The 25310-nt window shown below is 46.7% G+C and overlaps 1 protein-coding gene and 1 non-coding gene across 2 annotated transcripts; both read left to right on the forward strand.

Moving 5' to 3' along the window:
• Nucleotides 1-588: 588 nt before the first annotated feature.
• On the forward strand, nucleotides 589-17477 carry LOC144104230 (lysosomal acid lipase/cholesteryl ester hydrolase-like). The gene is made up of 9 exons (XM_077637108.1): nucleotides 589-767; nucleotides 5390-5600; nucleotides 10284-10398; nucleotides 11932-12082; nucleotides 12659-12751; nucleotides 14001-14153; nucleotides 15997-16068; nucleotides 16490-16558; nucleotides 17065-17477. Exons 1-9 carry the CDS (start codon nucleotides 648-650, stop codon nucleotides 17317-17319), a joined length of 1239 nt encoding a protein of 412 aa, XP_077493234.1. The 5' UTR covers nucleotides 589-647; the 3' UTR covers nucleotides 17320-17477.
• On the forward strand, nucleotides 3691-3762 carry TRNAS-ACU (transfer RNA serine (anticodon ACU)). Its single transcript has one exon. It is a non-coding gene; the product is annotated as a tRNA-Ser (tRNA).
• Nucleotides 17478-25310: the final 7833 nt, after the last annotated feature.

Raw genomic sequence — 25310 nt, forward strand, 5'->3', positions numbered from 1 at the left:
TTATAATCACTGCTTCATCCTTTTAATTCACTACAGCGCTGAAACCAGCCTAGCTCCTCAAGAGCCGGAATAATTTTTGTTCGCGACCATGCATGCATTCATATGAATGCGGCTATCGACCGTTAAATCCCCTATATTTTTTTCTGTGCTTCAGCCGGTTTGGCTCACCCACTGATAACAATTCTCACAGACGTGCACATAACTATCTGCCGATAATGACACGTCAGCTCGGATGTCGCGTCCGTCAGCCCGCCGATCTGCTCTGCTGGAATTTGCAGCGTTCACAAGCCTCTCCTAAATGGCTTTCGCGTGAGTTCTCGCAGCCAAGCAGTTTTCACCATTTGCCCCTGCGCACCAAATCAAAACAAAGCTAAACCTATCGCTAGCAGACGCACCGTCGCAGCACTTGCTATCGACTTGCCATTAGCTGCGATTCAGCAAATCCCTCCCTCCGTTCTCTGCAATCAGCGTCGTGCCTTTGTCTTCGCTGCGGTGGCAGCGGAGTTCATGCGTTTTGGAGCCGGACGGATGCGGGCAACACGGCACTGAGCGATAAGAACTGCCGGCGTCGCGGCTAATAAGAAGCTCGCAGGCACGGGCCTCTGTCACTCTGTGCTGCCTCATCAAGCGAAAGTCGAGAAGCTGATATGGGAGCCTGGAGCGGCAGGTCTGAGACGGGGCTTTTTGTCGCGTTCGCGCTCGCAGCCGCCGCGTTTTCTGTTGCAAGCGCTGAAGATGAACTGGCTCTACAAGCTCGGCTAAGTCCCGTAAGCATGACATTTCTAGTAATTGAAACTATGTCAAATTGAAACGCTCACATATTTCTATGAGGATATTCTGTATTGTGCTCACGGTACAAGCAATCGCCCAGCAACTTAGCCGCGTACGTGTATCATTTGAGCAGAGCTTGAGCAGCAACCAATGCTCGAATGGAACATATCATTAGATCTATATCGAGGGGGTGTTTTCTAGTCTAAAAATTTTTGCAGCAAAATTGTATCAGTGCGGTTTCTTCAAACGGATTGTATGGCAAGGCACTACGTTCATGATAGAGTGCAGCTAAAAGCATGTAATTAACAATTATTAGTAATAATAATAATTGGTTTTGGGGGAGGAAATGGCGAAGTATCTGTCTCATATATCGTTGGACACATAAACCGCGCCGCAAGGGAAGGGATAAAGGAGGGAGTGAAAGAAGAAAGAGGTGCCGTAGTGGAGGGCTCTAGAATAATTTCGACCACCTGGGGATCTTTAACGTGCACTGACATCGCACAGCACACGGGCGCCTTAGCGTTTTTCCTCCATAAAAACGCAGCCGCCGCGGTCGGGTTCGAACCCGGGAACTCCGGATCAGTAGTCGAGCGCCCTAACCACTGAGCCACCGCGGCGGGGCAACAATTATTAGATAATTATCTTTTCGGTCTTAGGCCACAGGGTTATACCGCGTAATTGAGGCCGCCGACATCGAAGACGAGGTCACTTTTTAAAGAATCCAAATCGCCATCGGCGCAAACCGGGCCGTTACCGAAACAAAACGATCGACGCGCGCGCTGAAAGTAGTAGTAGTACTAAAAGTCTGTAGCGCGATTTGAAAGTTATCTCATTCGTTCCGGCTAAAATGGACCAACTAATTTTTCCTGGCGTGACGGTAACTTAGTTCGTATCAAACATGACGGTACAGGATAGCGGAATCCCTCGGATAGTTAAGCTCATGTATTGTAGATGCCTTCAAAAACAGTTTAAATCCGATTAGGTTAACCCTGAAGTGATCACCTTCACATCGCGTGACACAGCACTGTCAAAACTTCACACCGAGAAATCAGCGTTTGTGCGACCGTCCGCAGTGTGTCGCCTCTCGATCGGCACCGCCGCGGGCAAATTATACCAACGTCAAGAACAAGACAGTGGCTGGTGATTCGGCATTTAAACACGTCCCCAACCGCGAAGTGGTGTTTTACAGTGCAACGTGATTTGAAGGTGATCACTTCAAGGTTTACCAAACCGGATTAACGGATTAAACTGCTCAAGAAGGCTGTTCGAATCCATGAACTTAACAACCTGAATGATTCCTCTGCCCTGCACCGTGGTGTTTGTTGCGGATTAAGTGGCCGTCACGATAGGAAAAATAATAGTTGGTGCGTTTTAGCCAGAACGAATGTGGTAACCTTCAAAATGCGCTACATAGTGTGCGTTGCGCGTTTGGCTTCGGCATCGGGTCGCTTTATAATTATAATAATTGGTTTTGGGGGAAAAGGAAATGGCGCAGTATCTGTCTCATATATCGTCGGACACCTGAACCGCGCTTTAAGGGAAGGGATGAAGGATGGAGTGAAAGAAGAAAAGAAGAAAGAGGTGCCGTAGTGGAGGGCTCCGGAATAATTTCGACTACCTGGGGATCTTTAACGTGCACTGACATCGCACAGCACACGGGCGCCTTAGCGTTTTTCCTCCATAAGAACGCAGCAGCCGCGGTCGGGTTCGAACCCGGGAACTCCGGATCAGTAGTCGAGCGCCCTAACCACTGAGCCACCGCGGCGGGTGGGTCGTTTTGCGCGAAACGTTTCCAGTTCGATATCGCGAAGCACGATGTTGATATATAATTTTTATAAAGTGGCTTCGTCTTCGATATTCATGGCCTTCAATTACTCAGTATAACAATCTTGCATCATAAAATCGAACGTCAAGGAGTCAATTAGGGAATAACAGTGGATAACTGCCGCCTTGCTATATACCATTTGCCTGTACATACAGAATTGGCATATACTTCTCGCCTTTTAATTGATAAATTTGAGTAGGCAAAAAACAGCGTATTGCATATAAAATGCAAAGCATTCATAGAGGCCAACCCTTAGCAGTCTCCAGATGTGCGCTGTTGCCTTGATAAAAGTGTTATCCAGATAAACCTACATGAACAGCATATTGATACCCGCCGCGGTGGCTCAGTGGTAAGGGCGCTCGACTACTGATCCGGAGTTCCCGGGCTCGAACCCGACCGCGACGGCTGCGTTTTTATGGAGGAAAAACGCTAAGGCGTCCGTGTGCTGTGCGATGTCAGTGCCCGCAAGATCCCCAGGTAGTCGAAATTATTCCGGAGCCCTCCACTACGGCATCCCTTTCTTCCTTTCCTCTTTCACTCCCTCCCTTATCCCTTCCCTTACGGCGCGGTTCAGGTGATAATTAGTTTTTTGGGGGGAAAGGAAATGGCGCAGTATCTGTCTCATTTATCGTTGGACACCTGAACCGCGCCGTATGGGAAGGGATAAGGGAGGGAGTGAAAGAAGAAAGGAAGAAATAGGTGCCGTAGTGGAGGACTCTGGATTAATTTCGACCATTTGGGGATCTTTAACGTGCACTGACATCGCACAGCACACGGGCGCCATAGCGTTTTTCCTCCATAAAAACGCAGCCGCCGCGGTCGGGTTCGAACCCGGGAACTCCGGCTCAGTAGTCGAGCGCCCTAACCACTGAGCCACCGCGGCGGGTACGCGGTTCAGGTGTCCAACGATATATGAGACAGATACTGCGTCATTTCCTTTCCCCAAAAAACCAATTATTATTATCAGCATATTGATGCAGAATAATAGAGTAACTGCTGTGGAAACTCCCGATATTACACACACGTTTCTTTATACAGGGCGCATCGCCTATAACTTTCCAAAATTTTGAAAAATAGACTTTTTAAGTTTTCCCGCCGCGGTGGCTCAGTGGTTAGGGCGCTGGACTACTGATCCGGAGTTCCCGGGTTCGAACCCGACCGCGGCGGCTGCGTTTTTATGGAGGAAAAACGCTAAGGCGCCCATGTGCTGTGCGATGTCGATCAGCGCACGTTAAAGATCCCCAGGTGGTCGAAATTATTCCGGAGCCCTCGACTACGGCACCTATTTCTTCCTTTCTTCTTTCACTCCCTCCTTTATCTCTTCCCTTACGGCGCGGTTCAGGTGTCCAACGATATATGAGACAGATACTGCGTCATTGCCTTTCCCCAAAAACCAATTATTATTATTATTATTATTATTATTATTAATATTATTATTATTATTATTAATATTTGTTAGAGCACTTTTTTTCGGCATAGCATTGTCAGCAGTGCAGTACATCAGAATACACCTAAGAAGTGCTACTTAGAAACTGGTTAACTAATATTGAATAGTTAACTTTTCAACTCTTGCTGTTAGACTTCTTAAATATTGAAAGGCATAGCCCACCGTAATATCCCATACCCAACAATTATGAACAAAAGCCAGACGCTTATTAGCGGTATAAACCATTTATGAACGCAATTTCTTCATATAATGTAAGATTTCACTATAACAATCAACGTATCTGCAGATCACACGAGGGCAGTCTTGAATTGTTTTCTATTAACGCTTTTGCTATCGTCAAAAATGGTCCCCATTGGTTTTCTATGGCAGTCTTAACTGCTCGATGCGAGCGATGGGAACATTTTAAAGGAAAGATTTTGCTACGCATCGGAAGAATGGACAATTACCTTCAATATTTCCATAACAGTACCTTACAATATTCATTCCAATATTCAAAATTGATCACCAAGGATCCTGGACTTGAGTGCAGTTCCGTTAACAATGGTTTTCGTTAAAAAGAGCAAGCGAAGAAAACCACAATTATTTAATAATAATAATAATAATTGTTTTTTGGGGGAAAGGAAATGGCGCAGTATCTGTCTCTTATATTGTTGGACACCTGAACCGCGCCTTAAGGGAAGGGATAAGGGAGGGAGTGAAAGAAGAAAGGAAGAAAGAGGTGCCGTAATGGAGGGCTCCGGGATAATTTCGACCACCTCGGGATCTTTAACGTGCACTGACATCGCACAGCACACGAGCGCCTTTAGCGTTTTGCCTGCATAAAAACGCAGCCGCCGCGGTCGGGTTCGAACCCGGGTACTCCGGCTCAGTAGCCGAGCGCCCTAACCACTGAGCCAACGCGGCGGATCGCTGGAAAATATCAAAATTCGTTTTGGGGGAAAGGAAATGGCGCATTATCTGTCTCGTATATCGGCGGACACCTGAACCGCGCCTTAAGGGAAGGAATAAAGGAGGGAATGAAAGAAGAAAGGAAGAAAAAGGTGTCGTAGTGGAGGGCTCCGGGATAATTTCGACCACCTGGGGATCTTTAACGTGCACTGACATCGCTCAGCACACGAGCACCTTTAGCGTTTTGCCTCCATAAAAACGCAGCCGCCGCGGTCGGGTTCGAACCCGGGTACTCCGGCTCCGTAGCCGAGCGCCCTAACCACTGAGCCACCGCGGCGGGTACAATTATTTGCCTGAATCAGATGTTCCGTTACTTGGCGTTTTAACGAATCGCATTTCGAATTATCAACAGAATCCCTGGAGATCACACTAATTTTCACGTGCAAATGTCGACGCAGTGCGAGTTGATCCGGTATCACGGCTACCCTTGCGAGACCAGCTATGCGACGACCGACGATGGCTACGTGCTGGAAGTGGACCATGTCCCCCACGGCCGCAACGACAGTGTGTCGGCTGAAAGCGCCACTCCCCGCTATCCCATCCTCCTACTGCCCGTCTTCTGCAGCGCCTCTGACGTCTGGTTCCTGAACTATCCTTCTCAGACACCAGGCGAGTTTTTCTGGCTGGTAAAAAAAAAAATACTGTTTCCACTGTCAGCCAGAAAGGTCTCCATGTGCTGCGGGAATTGATTGATATATAGCGTGAAAATTGTGTTGACACAACCATAAGCCCTTCCTACTTCATAAACACTTGTTCGTGCCAAGCTACAACGGACCACCTCCAGAATGGAACAGGCTTGGGCGGGTTGGTAATTCATTGTAACGCAGTAATCATAGCTCGGGAGGAACGCGGGACAAAGACGAGACGGCACAAGCGCTGACTTTCATCGCAGCGGATTTTTTGCAGACCAGGAGCATATATGCGCAACTGATACAGCCGAAGGAAAGCAGATGAAAAAAACAACAAAAATTCCACATGCCGTCATGCCATGAAGCCGAGCTCTTTCCTTGATAATGCCACAGACGGCCCGATGACGCATTGATCTCCTGCCCGTGCTATCTCACACGCTTCCTTGGTTTCTGTAGTTAAGTCGTTATATGGTGCCGGTACAAAATGACGGTCTTATCGAACAGGGGATGGCAAAATGGTTCTGCGTCACATTTTTGCAATGGGCTGCCAGATGGCCGTCTGTGGTGATGTTTCCCACTTTATGGTTATGCTCTTGGAGGCGCACGTTCAAACACCGGTCAGTTTGCCTTATGTAGTGTCTACCACATGAAAGTGGAATTTCTGTATACTACTCCCTTTCTGCAAAGCACATAGAAATTTATGTGCTTAATTCTGCACTGAGGGTTCCGTGTTCGGGTAGGGCAGCTCCATATGACGCTGCCCACCAATCAATCCCGAGTGATTAACTAGGACTGGTTCAGAACAACCCTGCTCCCTACATCCGTTAATAACCGCACTGCAGGGGTCACTTCTAAAGAGTTTTTGTTACCCGCCCTATCACTGCTATCAAATGATGTGTGAGGCACTGATATAGATGGGTCACTCAGTGATCTTCGGCTAAGACTACTAAATAATTTATAATCGACTTTCATCTTTACACTGCTTCGGTTCTATCAACCAAACGGTGGCTGTTGCGAGAAGTTGGTCTTTAGGTCAAGTGAGGCACGAAAAAAAAGGCACTAACTGCTGGTACATCGTTTGTGGTCATTCCAGCTCTTGAAGCAAGCCGGTTTAATTGTTGCAGTGAAGTAAAACTACTTATCAGTGTTTATATTGCAGTTCTGTTGCAGTTGCGAAACCGAAACAGCATGGGAGCAGAAAAGCAATTATAAATTACTTAGCGGTCGTAGGCGAATACCAGCGGTAATCCACGTATTCTAATGTCTGACGCATCATTTAAATGAACATAACACGCGACTAAAATTAGGTCTGCATAGTCTTTTAAGACAGTCGCAAAGAATATCTGCGTGACAAAAAGTCGTCTGCCTCTAAAGCTTTCCTTGCTACCTAAACAGAAAGCTATAGCCACCAGACAAAATTATAAGCCCAAGATTTTAATGCATCTGGCTTCTTTGTATATAGTCAAACATCAAAGAGCTGATTTCGTTTACTGTTGTGACTGGTCAGGGGAGTAACGTTGGACGCCGTGGACCATGACCCAATGTTACCAACTGCTGTTTCTTAAAGATGTATGCCACCATAGTGTTTTTCGCGAAATCCATCTTCATTATTCTTTACGCAGTCCATTTAATTACCGCTAACAACTGCATATCACTCTTCGCCTGTTGATCATGGTCATGAGGCAGTATATATACTGCACTGTTGTTCAAACAACTCATATTATTTTATCCCATATACATATCTTGATTGGAAGAGCCCTACCGCAGACGTCGCCGGCACATTTGATAATGCACTTTTGCGACTATCTTCTTTCACTCCCTCCTTTATCCCTTCCCTTACGGCGCGGTTCAGGTGTCCAACGATATATGAGACAGATACTGCGCCATTTCCATTCCACCAAAAACCAATTATTATTTTTGCGACAATGTTTGCTCAGTCGTTTTGTTCGTGTTGGTGTGATTTGAGTATCTTTCTTTTAGATACTGCATCTCCGTTCTTCTCGGCAATGTTAAGCCTGTCTAGATATGTTCATGTCTTCATGTCTTTAGTTATCTGGCTTTGTTTCGGTTTTTGTTATTGTGTATATCTATTCTCATGCACTGTTTATACAACTTTTTGTGACGTTTATTTGCTTTGTTCGTTATTCCATTCCCCACCGTAAAGCTACTGCACCTGAGGGTACGAGAAATCGATGAAAAATGACCATTTCTTCTTGTAAACTGAGAAGAGAAATTAAGCACACAGTTTCCCCGCGGACTAACCTTTTCAGTAGTCGGGCACAAATCAAGAAAAAAGCAGCTTTTCCCGGTCAAAAAAATCCCTTCCAGCCAATGGCGTCGGCCGGTTCTCATGATTCTGCTAGTGTCAAAAGCAGGGAGTGGCAGATGAAGAGGAATAGTCAACTCCCTGCATTGACGCGTTGCTCACGCTAGCTGGTTCATGAGAATCGGGCGATGCTTTTGGCTGGGAGGAGGTCCTTTGCGGGGAAAAGTCGCTTTTCTCTTGAATTGTATCCGACAATAACGATGAGTGAGACAGTTAGCCTCACTTTAGTCACTTTCGGCTTTGAGCGCGCACTGTTTCGCTAACTATAGAGAGTACGTAGCACCTCTTGCAAACGTTCCCAGACTGCTCTTACACGTGGCAGGAGCACGGTCACACTCCTCTGTTTGTGAAAGCGCTCCCTTAATTGGTTCAAATAGGCGTGTCTGCGATAGCGAATTCCTCCTCGATAAGTCTTAAATTGGGAGTCTATAGCGAGAGGAAGGGATTACCACGTCGCCTCTTAGCTTGCACACGCTCTCATTACAGCCACGTGTGTGCTCGACCGACATCTCTTGCAACAGATATGGAGTGATCGTTACAAACAGAGCCACTGCCTCAAATCGCTTTCCTGTCTCGAGCGCTGGCTCGGCCTAGACATTGGCTAAGAGAAATAGGGGAAAGGACGGAAATGAAAATAAATAAAATGGAAGGAAGACGGGAAGGACAGAAAAAAACGAAGAAATCATGAAGGAATAGAAAAAAAGAGTAGAAAAGAGGAAGGAAGTTGTAGCAAGGGGCATTACAAAAGGATCGCAAAATAATTGGCGATGTTCTAATCATTTCAAAAGCTAGCGCAGCCGCTTCTTGCTTGAATATGTCTTTGTACGTCATGTGTATTGTTTTCCCCTACTTTCTGAGTCAGTGCAGTTTGTCTTTACATTCCCCCCCCCCCCTCCCAAGATATTACGTCAGAGTAGATCCTGTCCTCATTGCTGAAGTATTCATGAGTTACTGAGAACTGATAGTTTATTTTCATCATGTATGCATTTCGCCTTTCTGCTGCAGTGTACTGAAATCAGGTTGAAAGACGCATTAAAAATTTAATAATTCGCTTTTGAACACATGCGCAATAAGTTTCAGCATAGAGCACGAACTAAAGGTATAAAACTCGTGAAAGTGGTAAAAAAACGTTCGTTTTCAGGCTTCTCGCAAATAGCTGTCCCTAAAATTTATCGCATTCTTAGCACAGGAATGTTCCAATTTTTTTACGTGCTATTTTTGCATCTAAATTTGTCTCTGGCATTAAGTATTACCTTTAAACCAATGTAGTACGTAAGACCGTTAGTTTTAATTTAAAGCAATAAAAATTAAGGCGAAAATGAACTTGGAATGCGCTCAAACTTTGCTCTATAGATGCATCCTGCATTTCACATGGCTAGAAAATGTTCCATTTCCACAGGGCGCCATATGCTTCCAGTTGTTTGTGGCTGAAAACTTGGTACCTTATGCGATTGAACAGCAGCCGCATAAAATGACCATGCTCAGTTTCTTTCTCCAATGGTCTTACGGTCGCACGATGACCAGACCAAATGCCAAGAATTACTATATGTGCAGCACCCTGTTCACACTGTAAATGCAAATATGTCAGCCTATAATCGGATACAACTAAAGAGCGAAGCAGCTTTTCCCCGTCAAAGGACTGCATTCCAGCCAATGGTGTCGGCCGATTCTCATGAACCTGCTAGCGTGATAACGCAGCGAGGCGACCGACCATGCCACGGAGGTAGGGTACTATGCCCTTTCATCTGCCACTCCCTGCACTGTCACTCTAGTAGGCTCATGACAACCGACCGACGCTATTGGCTTGAAGGGGTCCCTTGCCGGGGAAAAGCCGCTTCGTTCTTGAGTTGTATCCAACTATAGTGTCAAACTCTCATGACCGCCCTTTCTGATTTACCAGTCAATCTCTCATTCCTGTCCCCACTCTGGATTGACAAGACAGTGTCATATGTTTCTGCATAACGACATCCCTTCCCCTCCCTCCACCCCTGTGTAATACTCGCTGAAACTTTTGTGTATCTGGGTTAAAGAAACGTATAAATAATTAGTCTTCACCTTGCCTCCTAATCGCGGGGTGTGCATGTGTATGTGTGGTGCGCGTTACGGTAGATGGAGCCACCGCCGCAGCAACCACCCCAGCAGCAACGGTCACGTGTGGGTTTGTGTGAAGTCACGGAGACGTTCTCGAACTGTGGTGTGTGCGGCCAGTCGCCGTTGGATGTAGAATGTATGCCGTATGAATTAAAACCCTCGTTATGTTAAAGAAATACATCATTAAAAAATCGTTTATACTTGCCTGCGAGATAAATGATACATTTCCGCTTCCGGAATTTCTAGGGTTCCTGTTCGCCGACGCTGGCTTCGATGTGTGGGCCATGAACTCGAGGGAGGCGAAGCCCTACAGCAAGCACAAGACTCTCTCGCAAGACGACCCCAGCTACTGGCAATGGAGGCAAGAAGATATTTTCCCTGTATCGCTAGATACTGGAAAAACTGTTTGCAGGGAACAGAGTTTTACAAAATACGGATACAGGGAATACAGTTTTCCCTGTATCGCACTTAGCGCGCACGTGACAGCTTCTCCGAGCACCTTATTTGCTGAAGAGGCGAGACACCATTCCATAGCTCTGAAGAGCCTTTGTAGCGCGCTTCGTACAAATCTGGGTACGGTCTGGGCGTTAATTATATTCAGTAATTCTCAAACGATGCGGACCATTTGCAAAGCAATCTGCAACTAAGCACCTGTCCAACATTCTCGGAAAAAATGTTCAATCTTGGAGAATTGCAAGGTACTGTTATGGAAATACTAAAGGTAATGATGCATTTTTTCGATGTGTAGCAAAGTATTTCTTTTAAAATTTCCCCATCGTTCGTATAGGGCAGTTAAGACTGGCATAAAAAACTAATGGAGAACGTTTTTGACAATAGCAGAAACGTTAATAGCAAAACAATGCAAGCCTGCCGATGGTAGATCTACGGATATATTGGTTGCTATAATGAAATCTTACAATATATGAAAAAAAATCTGGTTCATAAACTCTTTCCCGTTGCAATATGCTTTTGTCCAGAATGGTTGGGTATTTCGCGCAGCTTTATCTTGTGCTGGACTGCACTGTATAGATTGGTTTTCCTGCTAAGCTTAGCTCGTTAAAAATAATTGTCGTTAGAATCAATGGATGAGTGTTAGGAAAACGCGAACTGTTCCTGAAAGTAAACGGGATCAAGAGAAGCAGAAGACAAGATGAGCGCACTCTCAAGCGATGCTTGTGGCAATGGGGACAAACAGCGCCCTTCCTGCTTCCTTTTCCATTAAATTTTCAGTTGAAAGTCTGCGTTTTCTCTTTGCGCCTCTTCTGTGTCCTGTCGTTTGTAGCACTTTTTTTTTATCACACCGTACCATATCGCCCTCTATTGCACAAACCACAAATTAGTTTATGCCGACCCGAGGGGAAAATGGAGAAGTGGAAGACTTTCTTCCGAAGGGGTACCCATTTGGAAACGCACTATTCCAGTTAAATTCCCAACTGGAGGGATGTTTCCCAGCTGAACTAACTGCAAGTGCACACTTTCCAGCTGAAAGCAAGACCAGTTCCAGCTCAACGCGATTTCCGGTCAATAATCCGGCTGGAAATGACACTTTTCAGCTGGGAACATGTCATTCCAGCTGGAATTGAACGGTGTCTAGCCGGAAGAGTTTCCAGTTTAGTAATCCAGCTGGAAATGGGACCCTCTTGTTTTTTTTTTATTTCGAGGCCCATGGTCCTCTCCAGAAGAGTTTCACAGGCAGAGCTGAAAAGGGTATTATTTGTTGCACTTGGCCATTTCCGGTCCTATCCACGCCAGTTCATTGCAGCTGCCTGATGGCATCATAAAACGCTAGTGTAAGGTAGCATGTTTTAAAGAACAGTACCATGAACACACCTATGCAAATTGGAAGGTCAGATGGAAAACTCACTGTTTCTAATTACTTGGCATGCGGGTGCAGCTTTGACGAGATCGGCCGCTATGACGTTCCAGCAACCATCGACCACGTTCTCAAAGCCACTGGTGCCCCCAAGCTCACCCTCGTGGCGTTGTCCCAGGGGGCTGTCACCACGCTCGTACTGTTGTCCTCAAGACCAGAGTACAACGACAAAGTGAGTGATCGTTGACTTCTTAACATATACTTATCACTCATAAAGGGCCAGGTTGACCTTTTGGGCTTTTCTGCTAGATGTCCAATATTCGGTGTCGTCTGAATAACAAGAACAGTGGATGAACCTTCTCGTGGAATGAACGGTGCGCTAAAAGGGGTCTACTATGATTACTAAATGAAGTGATTTTAAAAAAAGGAAACCCGCAGTAACTTCCTCACTTCTCGATGGGAACATCAACCGCTCCATGAGGGAAAAGAAATTTAGGTTTCTAGTTATTTGCATGTTCCTAACGCTTGTGTGGTCATCAGACAACAAAGGCAGATCATTTTTTTTTTCATTTATCGTTATGGAAGTATTCTCTCGCTGGATTTAAAATAGAGAGAACCGCAAAGCCTGTTGTACAGGCACTGCTCTTAACACAAAACTTGGCTTGCAAAACAGGATTGCCGGCGATATTACTCAGTTCTTAACATGAGCGTTTAAAATTTCTCATGCATACTGTTTATAGGTTTAGCCAAATCAAGGATTGGCGACTCCCATGTTGAATGCATGACATTATCCTCGCGATCTTCGCAGGTCGACCTCGTGATTGCGTACGGACCTGTGGCAAACCTAACCCATGCGGGACCACCTCTCTCATTGGCGTTGCCCATCCTTCCACCCATGTTGGTGAGTGATGTTCACACAATCTTTTAAAATAGTGGATCGGAGATTTCTTCTGGCTTGGACATGCAAAGCCTCCTGTAATATGGGAGGGGGTCGGATTAATTGTCGGCTCTCTTACGCTTTCTCCTCTGTCCTTTAAAAATGGTCTATAGACAGTCTATAGACCTCTTAAGAACTCTATTGCCTTCCTATAGATATTTTTTTGTATATTCATACTCTGTAGACTGTCTATAGACAAATGTCTGCTGTATGGTCATCAATTTATAGATTGTCTAATAGACTGTCTATAGGATTTATATTGCCTATACACTCTTCTCTAGGAGTTGTCTATAGAGTCTATAAACTTTATAGACAGAGGGCTATAGACAGTCTATAGACTGCCTTAAGAAATTTTTGTAAGGGTTTAGCACACCTCTCTTTAAAACATATGGACGGCTCCTTCAATAAACAGAGCAGCAATATGTAGCTAGAATGGTACATCTTTAAGGCGAATTAAGCTCACTGCAATTCCCCGATAAGCGAAATAGTCCGGAAACTTTTGTTAGGTTTCCTGTAGACGCGACGTCAAAAAAAGATCCTTCACGAGCCATCCAACAGCAGCGCCACAGTGACCGACATCCGACAGTACTGTGGTATATATGTTGGTATATATGTTGTTAGCTAAATAGCTTCCTGTGATTCTTTGGCGGTGTAAGGAGAGGGAATACAACTGAGAGAGCAACAACGCAAAAGGAGAGCTGAAAGCATAGATGAACATGTTTGCGCGTGCACCAAACAACGATGATTTCAGACTGGCCTTGTACGTGACATGCCGTTAAGGACATTCCACTTTCAGAGCGAAAGCTCTACTTCAAGAGCAAAGCTGCAAAAGCCGATTCTCCGCTGAGGCCTTGACCCTGAATAAATAAATAAATAAACAAATAAATAAATAAATAAATAAATAGACGCGTGATCGGCTACGGCGGTCGCATATTGCTCTCGTGCAGCGACCAGCAAAGCTGATCTGTACGCGCCTCCTCGGGTTCGAAGCCCAGTCGCGGCAATATTTACTTATTTATTCAAGGTCAAGGTGAAGGCTGCAGCGATTGGTCCGGCTTTTGCCGCTTTAGTCCTGAAGTAGAGATTTCGCTATAAAATTGACAGTTTAAGCCACTAACATTCAGGCGGACGGACGGACGGTGACAGAATTCAATAGAGCAAGCAACCAAGCTGAGAGAGGCTTTAGAACAATATCTCTTGACTCCGTACGCAGCGGGTGCTCGACCCTTTCTCGAGAGGAGCCTTCCTGGGCGCATCTGACGGCCTGCAGCGAGTCGTAACGAGTTTCTGCGAAGTTGTGACCGGCCAGGTTTGCTCTATCGTGGTCACCCTGTCGCTGTTCAGCAGCCCACATCAACTTAATGAGGTAAGCATTGAAAAATCATCGGCCTAAAAACATTTTACCCCTGCCAAAACTGGCGGTGGCCTCTCTCCTCACAGTTGCATACAGTGACAGAAAAAAAAATTGAAGAAAAGGAAAAATGCGTAAGGGTTTTAACTTGGTTAAACCGATTACAGTGCGAAAGCACAGGCCCGACAAAGTGGACGAAGAAATAATAATAATAATTGGTTTTGGGGGGAAATGAAATGGCGCAGTATCTGTCTCATGTATCGTTGGACACCTGAACCGCGCCGTAAGGGAAGGGATAAAGGAGGGAGTGAAAGAAGAAAGGAAGAGGAGGTGCCGTAGTGGAGTGCTCCGGAATAATTTCGACCACCTGGGGATCTTTAACGCGCACTGACATCGCACAGCACACGGGCGCCTTAGCGTTTTTCCTCCATAAAAACGCAGCAATAATAATTGGTTTTTGGGGGAAATGAAATGGCGCAGTATCTGTCTCATGTATCGTTGGACACCTGAACCACGCCGTAAGGGAAGGGATAAAGGAGGAAAGAAGAAAGAAGTGAAAGGGAGAAAGAGGTGCCGTAGTGGAGGGCTCCGGAATAATCTCGACCACCTGGGGATCTTTAACGTGCACTGACATCGCACAGCACACTGGCGCCAAGACTGTGTGCAATGCATAGCGTAATGCACCCAAGCCCGAAACGACCGAAGTAATATTAGTGGGCGACATGGAGGAAAGGAAAACTCAGGAGAGGCCCTCGCTATCCGAGCTGGCGGTCAAAAGATGTGCCGGAAGTCACGCGCTTTCGCAAGGACTACAGCGAGTCTTTGACCTATGGCGCAGCCTATAGTAACACCAGGCGCAGCGGAGTCATCTGCTTCAATGCATGCGGCGCATGCGCAAACGCGCTGAGACGGCGACCAAGTAGGGGGAGACGCCTTCGAAAAATAGGACTTTATTAACCGCCTCTCCTTTCTTTGCTTCCTCCATGGTGGACGAAGACGACAGTGTGAAATGCACAGCGCGAGAGTGGGCTGCAGTTTAACACGAGGCGTGTCCATCTGCCGCGATAGCAGATATGTATTTTAACATTTCATGTGCTGTAACCTTGTTTTTCGCCAAGCTGGCAATAAATAAAAAAAAAGCGGCGATAGCAGATGCTTTCGCGCAGCGGCCTCCGGAGCTGGTCTGCTCGCGCAGTCGCGGTTTCGACTCCCCGTCGTAGATATTGATTTCATTTATTTTTTAACTTAGCGTGCCGTCGCTGTTCCTAAGCACTGGCACAAGATGCAGAGATGACTCTCTCAGCCCTAATATCATCAATATTTTAATTACGGTACAAAGGAAAAAAATCAAATCAGTGCTGCAAAGAGGAATCTGCACTTTAACTTGCCCCCGGAAAAGTGTTCACTGCACTGCAACTGTTTTCTTGCTTTCCGCCTCTCAACGGACGAAAGCCAAATTGGCGCAGTAGCCTGACATAACGCTTCAAGACCATGAAAAGTTCGCGGTGATCTTGTGGTCGTGAGAATACTAGAGCTATGGCGTGGGGCGAGTCAACTACCGCCAGCAAGCTCTTGTGTGCTGGTTGTTCAACCAGAATGTTTGCATATCGGGGCTGAGGATGATTGTTAATTGACGTGATGAGCTAACTGTGCATATTTTGTGACAGTGCTTGTTTGGGAGTGAGTATCGTATCTTGTTTGCAGGGATATTGAAGCAACCAAAATGCTTTGCTAAAGCATCGCTAAGCTGTATGAGGTCATTTCGGGCCATAAGAATGGCACGTGTTACCTGCCCTCATTAATATCGCCTTTTGGCGAACTCGTCCGAGATTGACTCAGGCTCTGCTGACGATTTCAGACTCGGATGCCCGTGTATGCTGGACACTGGCCTGTTGGTACGACCATACAGAACATGCGCCATTACTATCAGGTAAGCAGATGTCTTGCACGAAAGTTTTTAGAAGCGTGATCCTCGTGACTGGCCTTGTTTAAACAAAGCGTTTGCGACTTTGTCCTTGCCGCAGATAAATAACGAGCTCACCCTCTTTACCGCAGCTCATGAAAGAAACTGCCTTATGTTATTCTAGGTGTTCATTGTACATTCCTGTACCGCTTACCACGATGTTTCAGTAAACAAGGCTTAAGTCGAAATCTGTTATGTTAACATCACATTTTGTTTTAGCAAGGCGGTCACTACGATGATCGCAATTGTCTTGAATCGGCGTGCCGCTGGGTTCGAACTGCACCCGGAAGTTGTTAATGCCGAATGACGTAATACCTTTTTGCCTCCTTTCAAAGAGCTGTATTCTTTCGAAGCATTAAAATAACTTCGCTCACAACTCTACTTCCAGATGTACAAGGCAAAAAATTTTGTCATGTACGATCATGGCTTAAAGGAAAACTTGTGGCGCTATGGTCAGGTAAGCTATATACAATACTTTTATTCTTGCTTAACCCTCCCATTTTTTTTTTGTCTTAGCTTACGCTGTTTTAAACCGGCCTTGGTAGCCGCCGATAATGCGGCCCTTAATTTCAAATTTCTAACTATCTGTGCTCTTATGAACACCCGCAGTCAAAGTTTATGGAACGCAAAATTAGCGAACAAATCTTGGTCTTATCGCCGTCCTTCAACGCAGCGTGGAAGAGTCATGTACTGCCTAATTCTGTGTGCGCGACTAACACAGTGCACCAATTATTGTGATATGCCATAGATGAAAACAAATTTAAACTTCTTTGCGAAACGGGCGTTGCCCAAACTTTCATTCCAATTGCATGAGTTTAAGGAAGCATGTTTCAGTCTGTAACCCCGACAGCATTTTTAGGCGACCTCCTTATTGTGTCCTTTTGGCTTTGCGTATCTAACTGTTGTAAGGGAAAGAGTTGTTTTTGCATCCTTTTGTTTCATGTTTACCACAAACACTTGCAGAGGAAGCCCCCGCCCTACCCACTGGAGCGCATCACTTCTCCTTACGCCATATTCTCGTCAGAGGGCGACCTTGTAGCCGACACTCAGGACGTGGCTGACCTGGTAGCCAGGCTGGGACAGGCGGTCATCTTTCACCGCGTCGTTCCTCAGAAAACGCTGCGCCATCTGGACTTCGCGTTGGGATACAAAGCAAACGATTTCTTGCACGAAGTCGCCATCGATCTGATTCAAAAACACGCCACCCACTGGCAGTAAAATACGAAGCATCACTAAGTGTAAAACAATGGCAGTCGTTGACCTAACAATTCACTTTCAGTGAATTCATCGCTAACGAATTACTCCCGCCAATGCACCTTTTATGTATTCACTCGTAACGAATGTACCATGTATTAAACATATTTCTCGCAACTCAATATACGGTTGATCACAATGAAAGGTATGTGGGACAAAGGTTGACTTAGATCCACGAAAGCTGGACATGCCAACGTTCTTAGGCAGTTAGAAGGCGCAACTGGTAGAATGTCGATAATGGTGAGAAACATGATTTATCTAGCAACAATTAAAGGCCCAAAGAAACTAAATAAATGGGTTCGAATGAGATTTTTAAAAATCCGAGTGTGGATGGAATTTAATAAACAGACATGGTGTGCGGCCTGGCTACGGCAAACAGGGTTTGCCAAACGCACCTTCTCGCCAGAACACGATTTGGCAACTTTGGTGCAGTACTTGCCCAAAACCTCCTATATGAATAAACCAAATCCGTGCAGTCATTACGGAAGCAATGTGTAGAAGAGGCATAGGTAAAAGGACTGAGAAGTATCTACAGCGGCTTCACAACCGCCATACAGTCTTCCATAGCGAGATTAATAGAATCCTAATTAGGAAGAGTGTCAAGCAGGGAAACACTATCTTTCCAGTATTATCCACTGCTTATTTACAGGACGTACTGAGAGACCTGAATTGGAAAGACTTGGGAATAAATGTTAAATGGGAATAACTCAGTATTAATCTGACTCTAAAACGTTGATGCCATGCAATATTTTTCCCAGATGAAATTGCTTTGCTTATTGGATCAGGAACAAATTAATAAGTATGAACGAGGGCTATACACAGGCATAGCAGAAAGGTAGGTAGATCTAAAAATTAATATGAAAAAAAAAACAAAGTAATGCTCAAGAGTATCGGATGCGAACAGCAGTTTACGATAGGCAGTGAAGCGTTACAGGTGGTATAAAAATAGATCTGCTTAGGGCAGGTAGTGACTGCAGATCCGAACCACGAGGATGAAATGACTGCAGGAGAATAAGAACGTGGCGGAGTGCATTCGGCAGGTACTGTCACATCGTCAATTGCAGTTTGTCAATATCCCTCAAGAGGAAAGTATATAACAGCTATGTCTTACCGCTACTCACCTATGGGGTAGAAACTTGGAGGCCTAACGAAAAGGGTTGAGCCTAAGTTAAGGACAACGCAACGAGCTACGAAAGTAAAAATGACAGCCCCGCCGCGGTGGCTCAGTGGTTAGGGCGCTCGACTACTGATCCGGAGTTCCCGGGCTCGAACCCGACCGCGGCGGCTGCGTTTTTATGGAGGAAAAACGCTAAGGCGCCCGTGTGCTGTGTGACGTCAGTACACGTTAAAGATCCCCAGGTGGTCGAAATTATTCCGGAGCCCTCCACTACGGACCTATTTGTTCCTCTCTTCTTTCACTCCCTCCTTTATCCCTTCCCTTACGGCGCGGTTCAGGTGTCCAACGATATATGAGACAGATACTGCGCCATTAAATTCCACAAAAACCAATTATTATGACAGGCATAACGTTCGGAGACAAGAAAGGATCAGGGAAGAAACACGAGTTAATTACATCCTAGACGAAATCAAGAACAAATGAGCATGGGCAGGGCATATAATGCGAAGGTAAGATAATTGTTAGTCTTTAAGGTTAACAGACTGGACTAAACAAGAAGACCAGCGTTGCAGGGGGCGATTATAGAAAGTCTGTGGCAGCAGCTGGCACACCACCGGATAATTGGAGGGATATGTGAGAGGCCTTTGTCCTGCAGTAGGTGTAGTTAGGCTGATGATGACGATGATTATTAAGATAAGCGTGGCTAACCACGAGGGCATATTTAATGTTAGTGGCATTTATGTCCACACTGCGCAAGCAACACCGATAAAACACACGTATGTACTTGTCAGCTTCGAAATCTGCTGCTTGTTTCTCGCCTTTTGCACTCATTTATTCCGCACATGTAACGCACTGGATGAGAAGAAGATTAAAAACTGATACAGATTTCCCTTGCAAAAGAAAAAAAAACCATTCCAAATAATCACCGTCCAAGCACAAAATGCTCTAAATTAGCCTTACGCAACGTTCACGTTTGCAACATATTCAATCCTATCTGCCATAGTGTAACTCGCCACAAACAACCTTGCAAAAAAGAAAAACGCAAAAGCCGCAGAGGAAAAAATTTATTACCATGCCCTATGATTATCCAGAACAGCAGCTTGAGACTTGGTTTTCATTCCCAAGCTAACAGCGCGCACAGTAGACAGGAACACGATAGATACAACAAGCCTGTGAGTGTCGTTTAAAATGAAGGAGTTTGTTTAGTGAAACCATTAATATGGTCTATTAAAGCAGTATCACTGTGGCGTCGGTTTAATCACGTTTAGCGATATATGCGCTGACCAAAGTGTGTGACATTGTGCACCGCATTTGTGCACAGCATATGCTATTTCAGTTTAGGCTCTCAAAGCAATATGTTTAATTTCAGAAACACGATATAAGTGGACACAGCTAGCCGGAGAGTATTCTTTTAAAATGAAGGGTTATGCTCAGTGAAACGATCAATAGCGGTCTATTAGAGTCAGCATTGCTGCCCCGTTCGTTTAATTATGTATAGCGATTCAGTGCTTGACATTCTAGGCAGAATCAGTCCAAACCATGCTATTTCACCTTACGCTCACAAAACACTATATTTCGCTTCAGTATGCATCTAGCTAATATCATTAAACACACGATGCAAATGTGTTGCAAGAAAGTGTGTCACCTTATGTATGGCTGTGACTGCGTGTAATAATAGCTCGAATCATGCACTATGTAACAGAAAAGCATTGATAAGAAATTCATTAGCTCATTTGTGAGGTAGTTATTCGTTCGTATCACTTAACAAGTAAACAGCCGTATAAAAAAAAACAATGAAAACCGGCCAGGTGTAGATCTGCACGCACCAGTCTGTCGTTTCGCCACACCTATAGCGTCAGCACCCAATGCCGACCATAACGGGGCATCCAAACGTCCGAGCGAACGTCGGCAAAGTCATGGCCGCCACCCGTAGAGCCGGCGCCGCGGAGGTACCGGACACCGCGCAGAACGTGTGGCCCAATCGGAGGTAGAAGAGCTGAGCAAGCGCCCTCTCTTGGGCCACCCGCGATTCTCGCAGCACAGACGCCCTGTAGGAGATCTCGGAGGCCCATCGCACTTGGACCACGTCCAGCCACCAGGGTTCGTCGCCGGTCAACTCGAGTCGGGAAGCGTCCCTGGCGTAGGATGCCAGGCAGTGAGTGTGCTCGGTCAGGTCCCAGCCCGAGCTTCTGGAGCCGTGGTCGCAAAGGAATGTTTCAGTAGTGGCAGGCATGAGCCTTTGTAAAAGCTCTCTACATTGTTTATCAGTGGTGGCATGTATGCCTATTACATGTAGTAGTACAGTATTTCCCAAAGCTAACCAGGCTGCCGTTAGGATCGAGAAGCCACGGTCGCATTAGAATTTTTCAACAAAGGCAATCACACCGTCCTGTAAAATCATTCTACAGCATTCATCAACAACATGATTATTGTGGGATATCTTAAGAGCCCCGTTGGGACGAGCAGACGGCAGGGTCCCATGCTTGATGATAATGGATTTCTATGGCGCAAAGGCATCTGTGGTCGAAGAGCGCCATGGCACAAGGTTTTTGTCTTCTAATCAAGGTGGCGAAGACCCGTTACCCAAGAATTTCACCCTAAAGGAGCCGAGCATCAAGCAGTGGAAAGCTTGCACCCACTGTATCACCGATCGGTACCCAGCGGCACGGGGGAGCGAACCCTCGCCACCTGGCAGGTGATAAGAGCCACTTGTACACGGGACAGCCAGCTGCGACAAGCCACCTGCCATGTTTGCCAGGAATCGAAGTGGAAAGAAGGCAATCATCCTCTCCTCTTATGGGGAAAAGGAGGCAGAGACCGGAAGGTGGCTGCCACGAGACGAAACCTGTCACCTCCCGTCGTGCATGGCAGCTCACAACGAGGTTTTTATGGTATGGCGCTGTCACAGCTAATGGTGATCAGGTGTCTTCAAAGTACTTTTATGTTGTGGTATATCCCTGTACATACCCACTTCTCCCTAATTTGGCAATTATTAGTCTATATGACTTAACTCCCTGAGAAAAGCAAAATAATAAATGCTAAGAAAAGAATAAATCCTAAGAAGAGGATAACCGCATCCGGTACGTACGCCTTAAAGCATCACTGTTTATTCTGAGAAAAGAACTCCATCCTTGTGACTGAAACACTATCTACTTTTGGCTGAAATTAGGTGTACAGGGTTAAAAGTGCCTGGTGGAGTCACCTGCCGAATCGGCCCTATAGGATATGACCACGAAGTTCACCTTCGTGTTTGCAAGAACACGTGTAGCAGTCGCGTCGTCTGCTTCTTCATGTCTGCGTTCTATGGTGCTTTCGTCCTCACCGCCAAGGCTGGACGGAACAAGCTAAGGCCCTCCGAAACCAGGCATTCAGCACCCAGTTCCACCTTCACTGATAACCGCAAGCAGTATACATGAAACTTAGATACCCATTTAAAGATTGCGGCGAGGGAGACCCGGCCTGAAACGCCAGCCTGGCCAGGTAGTATCCAAGGGTGCCGTAGTTGAGCACGTGCTCTGTCACTTGAGCGTAGTAGAAGTCGGGGATTAGTAGGCGTTCCGCAACTTCGCCGTCGCTCCAGGAAGCGGATAACGCATCGAAGTCCAGTATAGGCCTTCCAGACCTCGCCCCGGCGGCAAAGAACAGGACAGCGTTGGCAATGAAGTCGGACCCGTAGTTAACTATAACCATACTGTTAGTGTCGTTGTCCAGTGGATACACTGCGACGAGAGAACAAAAAATCATGTGCATGTAGGCAGTGGCTTCACAATGGAACAGATATTCCGTAAACAGCGCTGCGTTATATAGCCGCCCTCCAGTCTGTGTACACTGCTTGTAAACCTTGTAACCCAGGCCTCATGGTCCACTGTCTCATCTCACGTCTTCCTGTTCTATCCATGACACACGAATCATATATGTGACCATCGTCAGGGTACGTTCTAGAATTCCTCAGTGATTCCCTTATCCATATTCTGGCCTCGGAACTCGACCCGCCGCGGTGGCTCAGTGGTTAGGGCGCTCAGCTACTGATCCGGAGTTCCAGGGTTCGAACCCGACCGCGGCGGCTGCGTTTCGATAAAGGCGAAACGCTAAGGCCCCGTGTGCTGTGCGATGTCAGTGCACGTTAAAGATCCCCAGGTGGTCGAAATTATTCCGGAGACCTCCATTACGGCACTTCTTCCTTTCTTCTTTCACTCCCTCCTTTATCACTTCCCTTAAGGCGCGGTTTAGGTGTCCAGCGATATATGAGACAGATACTGCGCCATTTCCTTTCCCCAAAAACCAATTATTATTATCACGGAACTCTGTCCGACGTCAGGCGAGGTACGAACGGCAGCCAAACTATTGTTACCATGCACTCACTTCGCATGGGATAGCTGGCTGTCTCAATCTTCCCGTAGTCCAAGACGACGCCCCGGGATATTTCTAGTTGCATATTGGCCGCCGTCAACACGCCGGAGACCATGCGTTTTACATCGGCCGCGGTCTCCGAACCAACAAAATCGGTAATTATCCAGTGGCGGTATACTTCTCCGAACATCGTCTCTAAAGCCGTGATGCAGATCTCGTACTTGACGTCGTCTTCTGGCACGTGGCGGTGCACCTTAACCTGCTCTTCAAGGGCGAAGAACTCGGCCAGTGGAACGAGCACCATGTATATCTTGGTCGCGAGCATGTCCTCCTGGCTGGACAGGGATTTCAGGATGCCTTGCACGCCATCACGGTTAGTGACGCGCGCCATAAGTGGCAGGACTACTTCCACTTCGGAACCTTGCGCCGCCAACACAGCCGTCCAGTTCCACTGAGACGAGTCCAACTTGTGGAGTGGAACTTCTACTGGTGTAACGCGAGGGCTAGACGTCAAGCTGAAGACTGCGTCGTCCATTTTCACTATGGCGTCCACCATCTGTTTCTCGAAAGCTCGACTGTCGTTTCCTGTGCTTCCACCTGCATGCACTTGAAGATGTACACCGCCACTGGCACTGTTGTTTCTAGCCAGTAACGTTTTGACGGCGCGTGTGACGATCGCGTGACGGAACTCGACGCTCACATGGCGCAGTATAGCGGTGCCCGGCGAAATGTCGACAACCTGGCCGTCGTACGCGACGTCCAAAACGGACCGCAGATGGAAGTTCAGCAAGTGAGTCACTGCCAGGAAAAAGGACTCCTGGAACGTCCTGGCCTGCAGCCACAGTTCGGTGAATATGTTGGCCGCTCGCCAAGCGGTCGTAAGATTTAGAGGCTGCGTCCGGAAAGAAAACACCGTGTCAGACATAGCCGCATCCATTCACTTCGAAGTGAATGGCACCGGTAGGTATACAGTCTATAAACATGTCTTGAGTGCGAGCGGGTTTAAATCTTTCTCATCTTCAACTGCAGCAGCCTGCCACGCAGTCTGCCAGCTGGGGTAAGATCGCCAGTGCACATCAGAGAGTGCCTGCTCTTCCTCAAAACTTTGCAAAATATTTCAGACGAGAGTTTTGTCATACAGTTGCTCTATACCGCTCAAGTCATTGCAGCAACCCACTCGCCCAATGGCTTAGTGGCTGCGCCGTCCGGCTGTTGAGGCCAGGGTAGCGAGATCGAATCCTGGCCACGGCGGCCGCATTTGGATGAAAGCAAAATACAAAAGCACTCTTTCGTTGTGCGGTGTCAGTGCACGTTAAACAACCTTTGGTATTATAAATTAATCCACAGCCCTCCACTACGGCGTCTCTCGTAGCCCGTACGCAGCTTTGGAGCGTTGAGTCCCACATAGCATACATCACAGTTCCCACCGTAATGTGCTAGCTGTGCACGTTCAGCGAGCAAATACACCATCGTCCGCAACTTCAGTAGCCGTAGCGAAAGTGTGGCCGCGGTAAGTTCACACGTTCTGCTGTCTGCGCATGCGCTCCGTACTCGTGCGCTGCTGCTTCGTCACAGAAACTCAAAAAAAGCTCACAATATCCTCTTTCGGCCAAAGGTACGGCCACCTGGACCACGTAGAAATGACAGACCATTTAGCTTGGTTAGGCCAAATGCGACGTACTTGCGCTAGCCCTAGTTGTGCTCAGTTTAACTTAATTATTAAAGGCTCCGCCTTAAGGCTATGACGCGATAGGGTTAATGAGTTAATGCCATATATGCGGAGCTGGTCATTCCCTACTTTAAACTCATAAAACGGTGGGAATCCTCACATCACCCCTGGTGCAGTGGTGCAGTGGTTAAGCGATGCGCCACTGCCCTGCGATGCCAGGTGCTGCCACCGGTGGAGCTTGTGAGACCCAAGCATCCTCTTGCGACCAATTATTGATTGAACTGCCACCTGCCACGTTGGGCAGCTTGATCACAATTCAGTGGGAATTCTGTGATGACGTCACAAGGTTACGTGATCTATACGTGGCCCACCTGCCACCTAGGGGGGCCATCTAGGGCAAGGTGCCGAGAACCAGGCGGGCACACAGAGGGACCTCACAGATACTAAGTGTACATAATTATAATTGGTTTTTTGGGGAAAGGAAATGGTGCAGTATCTGTCTCATATATTGTTGGACACCTCAACCGCGCCGTAAGGAAATGAATAAAGGAGGCAGTGAAAGAAGAAAGGAAGAGAGGTGCCGTAGTGGAGGGCTCCGGAATAATTTCGACCACCTGGGGATCTTTAACGTACACTGACATCGCACCGCACACGGGCGCCTTAGCGTTTTTCCTCCATAAAAGCGCAGCCGCCGCGGTCGGGTTCGAACCCGGGAACTAAGTGGCCGAGTGAAAGTTTTGGATAACGCACTAAAACCATGCACTTCTGAGTCCTGGAAAGCATATCGCAATCTCAAACTTTACTTTACAAGCTGTTACA

The sequence above is a fragment of the Amblyomma americanum genome, chromosome 9 (assembly GCF_052857255.1).
Source record: "Amblyomma americanum isolate KBUSLIRL-KWMA chromosome 9, ASM5285725v1, whole genome shotgun sequence".
Taxonomy (NCBI): domain Eukaryota; kingdom Metazoa; phylum Arthropoda; class Arachnida; order Ixodida; family Ixodidae; genus Amblyomma; species Amblyomma americanum.